Here is a 16718-nt window from a genome sequence, read left to right on the forward strand (position 1 = left end):
GTCTGACACCCAACCTTCCTCTGGTTGATCACCAGAGGTTGTTGTCTTACAACTTCAAGGTGACATCCTTGATATTCGACGGACTCAAGAACATCTCCAAAACTCTAATCCACCATCAATTCAAATATCTGAGGGAAGAGCAACAACAGAGTGCAATGGAATTCAGAGACTCAGGGAGCACTCTAACCCACACGCTGACAGAGCTCAGTGAGAGTGGAAGATGGGAAATTACTGGTACCTTTGACTACCAAAGAAACCAACTCACTGCCACTCTCCAGTGGCGCCTGCAACATCACCACACTGAGGTCCTCAAGGACGGTAAATTCTGTTTTTTTCTCCCCTGGTTAACACTGTAGACCACTTGCAGTCCGAGCTCTCTAAATGTGGTAAAATGTTGGATGACGTGTCTGTTGACATGGCCTCCATTAGGCACAACTGCTTGCACATTGCTTCTCTGGTGTCCACTTCAGTTCAGACCATTGAGAGGCAAGCTGGCACCTCAGGAGAGACGTGGCCATACTGCAGCCACCCCTTGCAGGATGCAATCCACCTTGCATCCCGGTGTTCATTTTCATGGTCTGATAACTCCATCACCCTCTACTTCCTCAACCCTTCCTAGCTCTCTTGTTCATGGTGATTTGAGTAGACGTCATGTGGGGGCAATGCCCATTAAATGGCAATTTCCCACCTTTCGGAAAAAGGGTGACAGTCTTGATCTTCTAATGTATCTGGAAAATGTTGTGACTTTCTTGCCCTCAATCCCCTGGCTGACGAAGAACTCCTTGCCACATTAAGGAATGTGTTGCATGGGATAGCTCGAGACTGGTGGGATGTGGCACGTCTCACCACTACCTCCTTGGCTGACTTTGAGGCCAAGTTTTCCTCTGCATTTCTCTCTGAGGACTAAACCGATGAGTTGGCTGACAGAGTCAGGAATCGAGTGCAAAGAGAGAAAGAGAGTATCCGTGACTTTGCATACGGCATACGGTCTTCCTCCATTGAGGAGGAAGAGGTCATTAAGTTGATCTTGAAGAACATCAACCCAATACTAGCCAGTCAACTCCGAGAAAGAGTCACCACTGTCGGTGGACTAGTTCGACTGGGACAGCAGTCCGAGAAGGACAGAGAATGCCAACAGAAATATGAACAGAGAAAGAAACAGACACCCAAACAGTTACCCAAGCCAGACCATCAACAACAGCCAGTCTCCAGCCAAGAACCCTCCCGTTTTCTGTTGGAGATGTAGCAAAAAGGGACATTCTTCAGCCAGATGTCCAAGTCTGTATCAAGTAAACCCTTCCAGAAACCAGAAGTCACAACAGGCCAACAGACCTAACTCCCTTCGAAGGAACGACCATCCTACTGTGGGTGCTTTGACCAGAGTTGAAACCCCAAGAGTCACTGCTTATACCCTCCATCGACATCCACTTCCTTTCAGTTAATACCGCACCAACTGGTGTTACCCCTGTCCATAGGCCCATGGACAGGAAGAGCCATCCTGGACACTGGGTCATCCTAAACACTGCATAATGAGAAACTGCGGAAGGAGATTAAAGGTCCACAATGCAACTTGAAGCCGTGGACAGAAGGTCCACTATATCTGGCTGATGGTGAGGCTAAACGACCACTTGGATGGAGTGAGTTAGAGTTCCGCCTGTGTAACCGCTCCTATATGATTCCTTCAGTTATTCTACATACCAAGAACCTTGCTTTTCCTGTCGTGTTGGGAACTGATTTCATGTACTTCAGTGGTGTCCAGATTGATATCGCACACAATTGCTACTGGTTTCTACACAATAAGAGCTAGAAGCATTTCTTCCAATCAGAAGCTACGAATTTACATAGGGTTCAAATGTGTCAGTCTTCTCTGCCATTGCTCCGGTACCACTAACCCTTGGTAATACTTCTGATGATCGCCTTTTACAGACTGTGAGAAGAGCTCAGCTGGAACAGCCAGAGGAGTTAAGGCTGTTGGAACAGCTGCATAATTACTCTGATGTACGTACTTCAAAGCTGGGATGCACCGGCTCCTGAAAGCACAACATATTCCATACACAGGAAATGCCAATCAGAAAGAAAAATCCATATCTCAGACTGGCCAATAAAAATAAAAGATTAAGCTGGGAAAAAGAACACAGACACTGAACAGAGGAACTCTGCCTAGTAGGCCAGCATCCCAGAGTCGCCAAAGAGTTCTATTTTGGTTCATCAGACCAGAGATCATTTCTCCAAAAAGTAAGATCTTTGTCCCCATGTACAGTTGCAAACCGTAGTCTGGTTATTTAATGGCGGTTTTGGAGCAGTGGCTTCTTCCTTGCTGAGGGCCTTTCAGATGATATCGATATAGGACTCGTTTTACTGTGGATATAGATACTTCTGTACCTGTTTCCTCCAGCATCTTCACAAGGTCCTTTGCTGTTGTACTGGGATTAATTTGCACTTTTCGCACAAAAGTACATTCATCTCTAGGAGACAGAACGCGTATCCTTCCTGAGCGGTATGACAGTTGCTTGGTCCCATGGTTTTTATACTTGTGTACTATTGTTTGTACAGATGAACGTGGTAGCTTCAGGCGTTTGGAAATTGTTCCCAAGGATGAACCAGGCTTGTGGAGGTCTACAATGCTTTTTCTGATGTCTTTTTTTTGTTTTCCCCATGATGTCAAGCAAAGAGGCACTGCGTTTGAAGGTAGGCCTTGAAATACATCCACAGGTACAAAGGCTAATTGACTCAAATGATGTCAGTTAGCCTATCAGAAGCTTCTAAATCCATGACATCATTTTCTGTTTAAAAGCACCGTCAACTTAGTGTATGTAAACGTCTGACCCACTGGAGTCATGATACAGTGAATTATAAGTGAAATAATCTGTCTCTAAACAATTGTTGGAAAAATGACTTGTGTCACGCACAAAGTAGATGTCCTATCCGACTTGCCAAAACTATAGTTTTGAAATTTGTAGAATGGTTGAAAAATGTGTTTTAATGACTGTAACCTAAGTGTATGTAAACTTCCGACTTCAACTGTATACTCCGAACTCTGACATTTCTCGTCATAATATTTATATATTTCTTAATTCCATTCTTTTGCTTTTAGATTTGTGTATATTGTTGTGTATTGTTGGATATTACTACACTGTTGGAGCTTGGAACACTCAGGACACCTGCTATAACATCTGCTAAACGTCTATGCAAGCAATACAATTTAATTGATGATTCCTTCATGTACTTCATCTGCTTTTTTAAGTTACATTAAAGCTTCAAAAGTCACAAAAAGGGACTTTAGCTGATGAAGATCTCAAAATAACATATTTTCAACGTTTATCCAAAAACCCTACAAAAACGTCACTCATTTCCACACAGGCTTTGTCCAGAGTTAGTGCCTGCAAAAAGACGCCATTTCTAATTTCTCTCTATTCCTACACAAGAAACCTCTCCTTCCACTCCTCCTTTGCAGCTTGCTAGTGTCTGCATTTTTTTTTACCAAGCACAGTGATGAGAACAATATAGTGTTTGAATGTGACGAATTAATCCTCCTCTGTCTTGGCTTAATTAAGGGTCATTCTGTCTCCTAGCCAAATTAGGACATGGTACACCAATCCCACAACTACATAATTAAATGTTGGCAAGTTTCTCTCCTGCCGTCAAGAAACATAATCTCTCTCCATCCAAATGTAGCGTGTCAAATTAATGTCTAATAATTTGTATGTCTGTTTTTAACGGCCCTGTTATAATGCAGAAAGAATTAGCTGTTCATGTTTGTGTTGCTTTCCTCACCATGTTATCTGAGTCCAGTAGTGCACATTGAAGGGGATAAAGTGCCTTTTGGCACACAACCGTAACTCTCTCTCACTCTAAGGTAGAGGGATGAAAAGAAGAGTGTCCATTATCTATTAAGCATGATAGAGACTGCCAGCCAATCAGAGACATCAAAGGATGAGCAGTAGCTCTATGTAATGTTAATATAATCCACGGAAGTAATTATTCTTTCATGCAATTAGTGACAAACTGAAAAACTGCAATTAAACAACAACGCAGTTTCAATCAGGATGTTCTATTCCCTAATACCCTTGTACTACTTCAGTTAGTCAGCTGCAATAATACAGACAGAACCACAGGAAATGCTGAGAGAATGTTTTGGTGGCACCTTGGGGATTTTTCGGTTCACTCATGCATCTTATAACGTTAGCCATGCCATGTTTCATCACTAAATAACACCAATAAAGATATGTGTTTCCCTGGTCTAACACTACTACCCAGGCATCTGTGATATAGCCTTGCTTTCTGGTTGTCATCCCTGTGATCATAACAAACAACTTAGTGGTGATGCTGAGTAATCATATTTAGCGGATATTAGAGGGGTTAGGTTGTGTTTTTCTCACTCTCTTTCCACCTCTATCTGTTGTCTCTCTGGGCTGCTCTTGCTTTTATATATATATTTGTATTTTTTCATTTCACATCATTTTCCCGTCTCTGTATTGAAATGCACACACTTGTGCGTGCAGTCAGAGAGAGAGAGGAGTGATCCAACTCCCTCGTTCTCTTTCTCTCTGAGTGTGGTTGAAGGGATTAGCTTCTGCCCGAGTGCCTAGAATAATGATCACTGCAGCGGAGAAACACATTTCCACGTTTCAGGAGATAAGGGGGCCAGGCAATCTGTAAGCTGAGGACATACCAAATAAGCCATGGGAAACTGGTTAAGTAACAGAAAAGTCACCATAGCGAACGCAGACCAGACCTGCTGGGTTGCTCTTGCCCTCTGAGCACAAGGTTACGACTGCCAGTCATCTCTAGTGCCTGCCTCTCAGTCTTTGTGACATCCATAATGTCTGATGTGACAGTCTGAGCCCATAGCTGGTATGACATGTAACTCAGATGTACTGTATAGACCACTAATGGACCACAGTCTGTGGATATAAATAAGAGTTATGTGTTCTGTTATTTTTTATAATTGTTTTATGTTTATATTGGCAGTAGGCTATACGTTTTATATAAATTGACAAATACATTCAATTCAATTCACACTTTAACTATGTAACAAAGAGCCATCCATGGAGCCCCTTGTGTAACATGACTCAATTTTGGTACTAGGGTTAATTCAAACAAACAAAGATGTTATATTTTTGTAACTGAGAGATTGCTGTAAAAAGCTCTGTTCACAATTGAATCTTCCCTAAGAGACTAAGCATTGGAATTTGGCCTTACTGCTATTAGACCATGGAAACGTATCGAATAAAACATTCATGGCAAAACAGATAGACTAAACATTTATCAAAGGGAAGTATGGTTTGAGGTGTCTGACATGCATCTGAGAGATATAGGAAGCATAATTTTTTTTAAAGTTCCATGTGTAACCTTGGTCCCAAAAAAGACGATACATTTTGATTCCTTCTTTTACCGGTCTGTACCGGGTTAGCTTCAGACGAGTCCCGTGAATATAAAACAGAGAACAGGTTAATGTTCGTGAGAGTCTCAGCTTTTGATGGTGGAGTCATATTAGTTCGTAGCTTAAACCGCTCAGACTTGACAGACCTTTTTGTGAGAAGACCTATTCGGAGTTGGGACGCCGGTGTCAGCAACTTGAGACAAGTAAATCCTGTGAAGCTTGTGAGTATCGTAGAGCAAAACGATAGACTTATTTGTGAGAATACTGATTTCGGGATATGACAAAAACCTCTGTAGCTCTGCCATGGCAGTCTCTAGCTTACCCCGACAAATTTTGATGGGTATTTTTTTTCATTATACTAATTAGATTTTCCCAAAGTGCTAGACAGACGGTGTAAGGGATCTTGTTGATTAATCCTGAATAAAACATGACACATACTCATGAGAAGAACTTGGACAGAGTAGACGTCTTATTGTCTTAACAAAATTAACAAGTGAGATTGAATCTGCAAACCCAATGCCACCCTATCCCATACATAGTGCACTATTTTTGACCTGAGCCCTACGGGCCTTGTTCAAATGTAGTGCACTATATAAGGAAAATGGTCCTATTTTGGATGCACATTTGGTTTCAACATAATTAGACAGAACAAAAGCATCCAGACTACCAACAAGGCAAATCCCCTTAAGAATAGAACCTGTAACTGCTGCAATGCATTTCCAATAGACAAAACTGCCGTGCAGAAAAACACACCACATTCGACCAGGGCCTCTAGAGCTCTGGTCAAAAGTCGTGCACCATGTTGGACATACAGTAGTGTGTCATTTGAGACACAGGCAGAGCCAAGTTTCCTTGGAATGAAATAAGCTGTTGTTTACAAACATACTGTGAAGTAGGGCAAAACAATACGATACCTTTCCCACGTATTGAGTGTCCGGTCCTATGTGTTCTTCTAAAACAAAGAATTGGTTCCAGATCCAGCCACGTTTAGGTCTGTGGTGCACTTCTGTCTCACCATTGGCCAGTTTGGTCTGGTTCTTGGCGATGGTCACTTTGTCTGCTGGGATATGATGGCTAGCGCCATAGCACCTCTGGATGAAGCAAAGGCAGACCAGTATGTGACAAAGACAGGAGGTGGTGGATTTCCTCATGGTGGTGCCTCAGTGTGTTTTGGGGAAAAATATCCCAGCGTGCTTTGCGCTATGTGTGAAGGTCCTCCCACCACCGCCACGCCACCACCACCGGCCACCGCTGCAGCCTCACGTGGCTGGCGGTTTCGATGGATAGATGAGGGTGGCGCTAAATCCAAACTGGGGAAGGCCTGGTCCGTGCAACGATAGAGTCTCTAAGGTTCATGGTCTAACTGTCAATTGAGGAGAATCAAGGCAAGCTTCACTTACATCATGGAACAGCCAGGGTCTAGAGAAGAAAATGGACGGACAATGACTTTTGTAGTTTTACCAGAAACTGGAGTTGATTATGGTGACCATTCTGTCTTTCCTGGAAGAGAGAGAAATATAAAGGGATTAATTACATTTCATGAGTTTTAACTTCCTTAAATCCCCTCAAAATAAATTGGACCCGGCCATAAAAATACTTGACACACAGAGGGAAAGTAATTTCAAATAGATGACTTTCAATGCAGAAAAGAGGCCTCCATCTCCTTACATTCTTGTTCTAAAAACAGATCATGTTGGATGTGGTGAGTCTTTATTTATTCATAAGTTGTCTGTGCCTGTGAGGTCAGAGAGATATATTGCACTCTATTTCCTTAATAGTGTGTATGGAATAATAGGGTGTCATATGGGACTCATTATTGATATTTGCTGTATAAAAGTGCCCACTGAGATCTGATGATCCATGTACTGTATAAAGCCAGAATGGACCTATACTGCAGTGACTCACATAGGACATGAGTTTTGCCGCAGTCGGGGGAGTCAAGGAACCTACCAAGAGATGGCATCTAAGAGCTTTCAGCTGCTGGAGCCTACAGTATGTGAGTTATGAATCCTATATTACAAAGTGGGTCTTCCACCACCATTTAAAAAATGTCATTTTGACATCCAACACAACCACAAAACTATTATTTACCAAGTAATACACTAGAATGACATCTTGCTGTGGTATATTGAGAGTACAAAAACTTTGATTTGAAGTGTACATAGCTACAGTGGCTTGCGAAAGTATTCAGCAAAAGGTGGCGCTACAAACTATTACCTTAAGGGGGCTGAATAATTTTGCACGCACAATTTTTCAGTTTTTGATTTGTTAAAAAAGTTTGAAATATCCAATAAATGTCGTTCCACTTCATGATTGTGTCCCACTTGTTGTTGATTCTTCACAAAAAAATACAGTTTTATATCTTTATGTTTGAAGCCTGAAATGTGGCAAAAGGTCGCAAAGTTCAAGGGGGCCGAATACTTTCGCAAGGCACTGTATATACTGAGATCATGTGACAGATCATATGACACTTAGATTGCACACAGGTGGACTTTATTTAACTAATTATATGCCTTCTGAAGGTAGTTGGTTGCACCCGATCTGATTTAAGGCCTTCATAGCAAAGGGGGTGAATACATATGCACGCACCACTTTTCATTTTTTATTTTGTATAATTTTTTTGAAACATGCTATTTTTCTCATTTCACTTCACCAAATTGGACTATTTTGTGTATGTCCATTACATGAAATAAAAATACAAATCAATTTAAATTACAGGTTGTAATGCAACAAAGTAGGAAAAACGCCAAAGGGGATGAATACTATTCAAAGGCACTATATAAGATCTGACAAGCATCAAAGGCAAACTAGCTCTCTTTAACCTTACCATCCGTTGCCATGACATAAACAAATTCAGAATTAGGAATTAATACAGTCATAGATGTCACACTTTGGGGGATAATTGTAATGCTTCTCATTGGTGGAAGGAGAGGAGGACCAAAATGCAGCGTGGTAAGTGTTCGTCATGTTTTAATTGAACAAACTGAACACTACACAAAATAATAACGAAGAGAAAACAAAACAGTTCTGCCAGGTGAACAGACACTAAACAGAAATTAATCACCCACAACCCAAATGGGGAAAACAGGCTACCTAAGTATGATTCTCAAACAGAGACAACGATCGACAGCTGCCTCTGATTGAGAACCATACCAGGCCAAACACAGAAATACATCATAGAAAAAAGGACATAGACTACCCACCCCAACTCACGCCCTGACCAAACTAACACAAATACATAAAAAAGGAAGGTCAGAACGTGACAATAATCAGCAAAATCCCTTTAAAACATTAAATATATGGATTTAAAATACACTTAGAAGAATCCTTTACTAATCCGCTTATTTCGAAACCATCACTACATGTAAGTGATGCAGCTTTTAGAAATGCTTGCAAATGTATAAACAATAAAAAACAGAAATACCTTATTTACATAAGTATTCAGACCCTTTGATATGAGGCACAAAATTGAGCTCAGGTGCATCCTGTTTCCATTGATCATCGTTGAGATGTTTCCACATGTGGTAAATTGAATGGACATGATTTGGAAAAGGTCCACACCTGTGTATATATAAGGTCCCACAGATGACAGTTCATGTCAGAGCAAAAACCAAGCAATGAGGTTGAAAGAATTGTCCGTAGAGCTCAGAGACAGGATTGTGTTGAGGAACAGATCTGACGAAGGGTACCAAAACATTTCTGTAGCACTGAAGGTCCCCAAGAACACAGTGGCCTTCATCGTTCTTACATGGAAGAAGTTTGGAACCACCAAGACTCTTTATAGAGCTGGATGTCTGGCCAAACTGAGAAAACGGGGGAGAAGGGCCTTGGCTAGGGAGGTGAGTACCCGATGGACAACCATCTCTGCAGCACTCCACAAATCAGGCCTTTATTGTAGAGTGGTCAGAAGGAAGCCACTCCTTGGTAAAAGGCACATGACTGCCCACTTGGAGTTTGCCAAAGGAACCTAAAGAACTCCCTGACCATGATAAACCTAGAATCTCTGGTCTGATGAAACCAAGATTGAACTCTTCAGCCTGAATGCCAAGAGTCACGTCGGGAGGAAACCTTGCACCATCTCTACGGTTATGCATGCTGGTGACAGCATCAGCTTTGGTGATGTTTTTCAGCGGCAGGGACTGGGAGACTAGTCAGGATCGAGGAAAAGATGAACGGAGCAAAGTACAGACAGAACCTTGATGAAACCTGCTCCAGAGCACTCAAGACCTCAGACTGGGGGGCGAAGGTTCACCACCGAACAGAACAACGAACCTAAGCACACAGCCAAGACAATGCGGGAGTGGCTTCGGGACAAGTCTCTGAATGTCATTGAGTGACCCAGCCAGAGCTCAGACTTGAATCCGATCTAACAGCCGATCGAATATTCTCAGAAACCTGAAAATAGCTGTGCAGTGACACTCCCCACTCAACCTGACAGAGCTTGAGAGGATCTACAGAGAAGAATGGGAGAAACTCCCCGAATACAGGTATGCCAAGCTTGAAGCGTCATACCCAAGAAGACTCAAGGATGTAAACGCTGCCAAAGGTGCTTCTACAAAGAACTGAGTAAGGGGTCTGAATTCTTATGTAAACGTACAGTATTATTTCATTTTTTGTTAATACATTTGCTGAAATTTCTAAACCTGTTTTTGCTTTGTCATTATGAGGTATTGTGTGCAGATTGATGAGGGAAGAAACCGATTTAATACATTTTAGAATATGGCTGTAATGTAACAAAATGTGGTATGTCAAGGGGTCTGAATACTTTCAGAACACACTGTACATTCTACGTTTGGCACACGTCAACAACTCAGTTAATGTCATAAGACATCACCATACTTTTAAAAAACAAATCTCAATTCATGTTGACAGGAGGAAAGATAGTTTGATGGTCACATTTGGTCACTTTACAAAGGGCCTAAATCCATCTCTAACACATAAATAGACTAATGATCACGACGGATGAGTCTTTGCAATGATATGTAAAAAATACAAGCTTCAGGTTCAATTACAAGGCCTTTGATGCCTATGTTGAGTGGTTCAACCATAATATACAGTCCAACTACTGTAGCAAACTATCTCCAACTACCCTATGTTAGACTTGTGTGAGCATGTGTAGGCCTATTCCATTGTCAATGGTTTTAGGCTGGCACCCTCCTGTATTGCTCTTCAATCAAAGTGCTATTTGTGTGGTAATCACGCTGATTGTCTGAAATCTCAGTTGTACCTCCAGTCATTAAACCAGCAGCAGCTGGATTGTCGTTGGGTACTTTTAGAATATGATTGTTTTGAATAGTCGTATTAATATAATAGTTCAATTAAAACATGCCTTCGCACCCGGTGAAACGGCACCACATTCTTCTATCCAGATGAACACAAATATGATTGAAGGAAATGCTTACTCGCAGATGTTTCTCCTTGTAATGTGGTAAATGATGAGGTGAATGGTTAAATACAACTGAACGAGGGAGTAAGGGAGAGATCGAGATAACGGGGGGGGCAGGGAGAAAGAGTATGAGAAAGAAGGAATAGAGAAGAAAAGGGAGAATGAGACACAGATCGAGAAAGAGAGAGCGAGGGAGAGACGGAGCCTTGCCTTGAGAGCACTTGCACTGCATTCATTTCATAGCACCTTGTGCTGATGTCAAACTTCAGATAGCGGAGGAGTGGGCAGGTCAAACACGTAACACTGTACTGCTGCTCTGTCATCTGTCCCAGCTGCACCACAGGGCAAGGCAGAGAGGATGGAAACAAAAATAATAGAAAAGTCTCTTAACTTTACACCTCCCATTGATAGACAAAATTTTGTTGTAAGGTCTGTTCTCACATAGCCAAAATTATGTATTTTTTGCACAACCATTGGCAGAAGGAAAGCAGAGATGAGAGACGAGAGAGGAATGCAAAACAGGAAAAAATAAGAACTTGGGAGACAATGTAATGCTGTTTAGAAATTATATATGTACCACATGAGCTTAATGTTAATTGGAAAACATGTCTATCAATTTGTTTTCAAACACATCTGCATTTGTATGCATCATAATATGGTGTTAAGGGTTTAAATTATTATTTTTATATCAGGAGACCAGACTTGAACTCAACACTTAACTACTGTAGTTGCCTTCCTAGCAACTCAACAAGGATCAGTTGCTACATGATTCCATATGTGTTATTTCATAGTTTCGATGTCTTCACTATTATTCTACAATGTAGAACATTTTAAAAAATAAAGAAAAACCCTGGAATGAGTAGGTGTGTCCAAACATAAAGGTAGAGACAATAAGAAGACACAGTGGCAGAATAAATTTAACCACACCTTTGTTTTTGTCACAAAACCATATAGCAACCTCTGTCCAGTGAAGTGCACAAAGCATATTGCATACAGCATGGTAGTGCAAGTTAACTTTTTCAACATTTTCAGAACACAAATTCCAAAAAGCTTTGGGACGCTAAAGACCATGGAGAGTAAGAGCACCCAACTGCCCACTGCACTGAGGCTAGGAAACACTGTCACCACCGATAAATCCACAATAATCGAGAATTACAATAAGCATTTTTCTACCGCTGTCTTTGCTTTCCACCTGGCTACCCCTATCCCGGCCAACAGCTCTGAACCCCCCGCAGCAACTTGCCCAAGCCCCCCTCCCGCTTCTCCTTCACCCAAATCCAGATAGCTGATGTTCTGAAAGAGCTGCAAAATCTGGACCCCGACAAATCAGCTGGGCTAGACAATCTCTTTCTAAAATTATCTGCCAAAATTGTTGCAACACCTAATACTTGCCTGTTTAACCTCTCTTTCGTATCGTCTGAGATCCCTAAAGGTTAGAAAGCTGCCACAGTCATCCCTCTCTTCAAAGGGGGAGACACTCTAGACTCAAACTGTTATAGACCTATATCCATCCTGCCATACCTTTCTAAAGTCTTCGAAAGCCAAGTTAATTCAACAGATCACCGACCATTTCGAAGCCCACCGTACCTTCTCCGCTATGCAATCCAGTTTCCGAGCTGGTCATGGGTACCACAGGGTTCGATTCTCGGGCTGACTCTTTTCTCTCTATGTATCCATGATGTCGCTCTTGCTACTGGTGATTCTCTGATCCACCTCTACACAGACAACACCATTCTGTTTACTTCTGGCCCTTCTTATGACACTGTGTTAATTAACACACCTCCAGACGAGCTTCAATGCCATACAATACTCCTTCCGTGGCCTCCAACTGGTCTTAAATGCTAGTAAAACTAAATGCATGCTTTTAAACAAATCGCTGCCAGCACCCTCCCGCCCGTCCGACAAGCATAACTAATCAGGACGGTTCTGACTTAGAATATGTGGACATCTACAAATACCTAGGTGTTTGGTTAGACTGTGAACTCTCCTTCCAGACTCACATTAAGCATATATTAAGCATCTCCAATCCAAAACTAAACCTAGAATTGGCTTCCTATTTCGCAACAAAGCCTCCTTAACACATGCTGCTAAACATATCCTCGTAAAACTGACTATCCTTCCGATCCTTGACTTCGGCGATGTAATTTACAAAATAGCCTCCAACACTCTACTCAGCAAATTGGATGTACTGTAGTCTATCACAGTGACATCCGTTTTGTCACCAAAGCCCTATATACTACCCACCACTATGACCTGTAGTGCCCTGTATGTCCCTCGCTTAATACTCGTCGCCAAACTCACTGGCTCCAGGTCATCTATAAGTCTTTGCTAGGTAATCCCCCGCCTTATATCAGCTTGCTGGTCACCATAGCAACACCCACCCCGTAGCATGCGCTCCAGCAGGTATATTACACTGGTCATCCCCAAAGCCAACTCCTTCTTTGGCCGCATTTCCTTACAGTTCTCTGATGCCAATAACTGGAATGATTTTTTTTAATCACTGAAGATGGAGACCTATATCTCCCCCCCTAACTTTAAGCATCAGCTGTCTGAGCAGCTTACCGATCACTGCACCTGCACACAGCCCATCTGTAAATATCCCACCCAACTACCTCATTCCCCAAAATTGTGATTTATTTTTGCTCTTTTTGCACCCCAGTATTTCTACTTGCACATCTATCACTCCAGTGTTAATGCTAAATTCTAATTATTTCGCCACTATGGCCTATTTATTGCCTTACCTCCCTAAATCTTACATTTGAAGACATTGTATATGGATTTTTCTATTGTGTTTTTTTCTACTGTGTTATTGACTATACGTTTGTTTTTCCCATGTGTAAATCTGTGTTGTTGTTTTTGTCACACTGCTTTGCTTAATCTTGGCCAGGTCGCCGTTGTAAATGAGAACTTATTCTCTACTGGCCTACCTGGTTAAATAAAGGTTGAAAAAATCAACTACTGATTTAGAAACACAGACAATTACCGCAGGAGCTGCCTCCACTATTCCAACATCATCAAATCACCTCTGCTTAGTCTAATACAGTGACATCTAAATGATAACAAAAACAATTTAGTCGAATCAATGTAAGCTAAATATGATGTGACTGTCCATGGTTCTGATTTCTGTGTGTGTGTGTGCACATTCATGCAAGTAGAAAAACCTGTTGACTCACCCTACTTGAAGAGAAACGGCAATGCTATCATCTATTTCATGTTGACGAAACAGTGTATCACTCTGTCATACAGTACACACTTTTATTTTTTGTTGTCCTAGGCCACCTATCATAAATGTTTGCTCGCTAACCTAACTTCCATTCATGGGCAACTTTAACATTAGCCTTCTACATCTAGCTACTGTACATATTGAATTTTCATCCTCTCAGGCCAGGGGCACAACAATGTATGAATGAATGGTTGGATCAGAATTGCCAATATAATAATTGGCCAGTACAGAGAATTAAGTAAAACCACAAGTCCAAATCCCTATCTCCATCCATGGCTAATTTAGGAAAGGGCCAATATTAGCTGGTTAGCTAGCCACCAGAGGACAACAACACAACGATATGCAACAATTCAAGTTTTTCTGTCAATGATGTATGCTCTCAATGGGATTTGAAAGCTGGCTTCTGTTGACACTTTTGTTTGGTGCGCCAGGACCTTTCACAGTTGAGCTCGCTCAGTTTCGCTCAACGCTGATTGGCAATTCATTGTTTTGTCAAGAAAGGCCAGATGCTGGCTGGCTTCCCTTGCTATGGGTGGCAACATTGTAATACTTGTTTGGACCAAGTGGCATCATATAGATGGCCTACACGTAAAGAGACTGAGGGGTGCTGTTTCACTTGCTAAGATGCTTTCCACCTCTTGTAAATTTAAGAAAAATGATGAAGTTCAGAGTGACGAAAGATCAATTACAGTATGTTCTGTATTTACCTGGCTTACCGGCCACTGCATTGCGCATGTTGATATGAGGCTTGTGTTTCTTATGCTTACGTAGCTTCCAGAGACTGTTTGGATAATGGTAGTGAGTTGCAACCTAGGATAGAAAATATTTACAATCTAATTGCTTCAGCACCATTGTTGCTCCTAGGCAGCTCTAGCAGGGCAGAATTTTGACAATCCTATGGAGGTGCCATGTTGAAAGTGACTGAGCTCTTCAGTGAGGCCATTCTACTGCCAATGTCTGCCAATGGAGATTGCATGCCTGTGTGCTCGATTTTATACACCTGTCAGCAACGGGTGTGGCTGAAATAGCAGAATCCACGAATTTGAAGGGGTGTCCAAATATAGTGCACCTGCTTTCACAACATTTCCTCTCTGCCAAGCTGGCCAATTCCAAGTTGAGGATATGCTTCACCTCAGGGCATCAGTGGTCCTTTCCCAGCGAGCTCTCCCGAGTGCATTTTTCCCCGACTATCCATGGCTTCGCTGAATGCACCACATTCAAGCTGCATGCCCGCTCCTCAGTGGACCCATGGGGCCCATGCCACCAACCATCTCATCCGAGTCCCAGCAAATAATCCATTGCAGATACAGTAATTCATTTTTACATAGTTCCTGTTCCATATCATATGTCTGCCAACTCCGTAGACCTTTTAATATTAGATGTGCTGGCATTCTCACCACATAGCCGCAAGCTACATTTTGCCGTTTAAAACATCTGTTGTAAGCCTTTTCCCTAAAATTATTTTTTAATTTCCACATTTTATTAAGCCATCATCATTTTTTTGTCCAGGGTCACGTTTACCATAGTCCATGTGATGGAAGGCCATAATTTCAACCATATTTTGGCCACATACAGTCATCCTGCAGACTGGCTATATCCTTTATATATGTAATCTTCATGTCATTGCATGGCGTCCGTCCAGCCATGATTGTTATCTCTCTTTCGTTATTTTGTTCTCTTCTTCATGCCCCTTTTCTTCTAATAATCTACTTCACCCTCTCTCTGGTCGGTTGACTACGGCTGCACCCCCCCCCTGGAGGGACCACCTCCTCCAATGTTTCCTACTGCATGATGACACTACTCACCCAATCACCACCACTACTCACCCATCACCACCCCTGCTGCCTCTATTGCCACATTCGGTTCACCACTACCAACTCAGCGTCCAAGCCTCAGATCAGGCCTCTTGCTACTACTTTTCTCTCCAGCCACACTGAACCCATGACCGCTACTGTGTCTTCTCTACATTCACAGCCTCTAGCAGCTCTCCCCCTCTCAGATCCCGCTGGCACTGTGTCCACTACACCCATGGTGACACACCGTCCCTCTCCACCAGTGATGATCTCCATATGTGTTTGGTCCCACTAGGAGTTGGATGATTACCACTCTATTGTTATTGATCTGGCTGTTTTGTTGGCGCAACAATCTACTTATATCATTGCCTGTTTTCAGCCGTCACTGCCTCAGGTTTCTGCAGTGGAATGTCAGCATGTACTGGGGTGCTCTCGACAGCTCTACTGTCGCCTCTTCACCCGCAGGGTGTTCATCGACCTCTGCGGTTGTCCATCCCACCCTGTCTGTATCCTGTCTGCCACACTCTCATACAACCCTAGATGAATGCATTAGCATATAACATCAGTCATCAGCACCAGATCTAGCACTGCTTTGTCCTCTCTTTCATGTTATGCTACCTGCATGCTGAGCACAAGCGGAACATGGCAAACCTCTGTTGAACATTTTTGCTGGCAACTAATGACAAGATACTGGAATTCATCAATGCTCTGGTTCTTTCATCAGCGCTGCGGGCTAGCTCCGAGCTACGGTCCACCCAATTCTGCATCCGCGCTGCTACTGATTCTTAATCAGTCCTGGCTTCACCCTCAAGATCATTGGCTCATGATCTTCTGCTGCTACAAAGTTACATGTTTGATTCTGAGATTTTGGAGCCTACATGAGATCCTGCAGTATTGCAATATAATAATGATTATCAGCCCCGAGGTCCAGTA

The 16718-nt window shown here is 42.3% G+C and overlaps 1 protein-coding gene across 1 annotated transcript in view; it reads right to left on the reverse strand.

Annotated features, from left to right (window-relative positions):
• Nucleotides 1-16718, reverse strand: part of LOC112228032 (cadherin-18-like) — a 234694-nt gene that overhangs the window by 157197 nt on the left and 60779 nt on the right. The window contains exon 2 of the mRNA XM_024393153.2: nucleotides 6298-6883. Coding sequence (XP_024248921.1) covers nucleotides 6298-6534 — 237 coding nt within the window. The 5' untranslated portion in view covers nucleotides 6535-6883. The remainder of the gene's footprint in view (nucleotides 1-6297; nucleotides 6884-16718) is intronic.

Source organism: Oncorhynchus tshawytscha, linkage group LG29, assembly GCF_018296145.1.
Source record: "Oncorhynchus tshawytscha isolate Ot180627B linkage group LG29, Otsh_v2.0, whole genome shotgun sequence".
Classification (NCBI taxonomy): domain Eukaryota; kingdom Metazoa; phylum Chordata; class Actinopteri; order Salmoniformes; family Salmonidae; genus Oncorhynchus; species Oncorhynchus tshawytscha.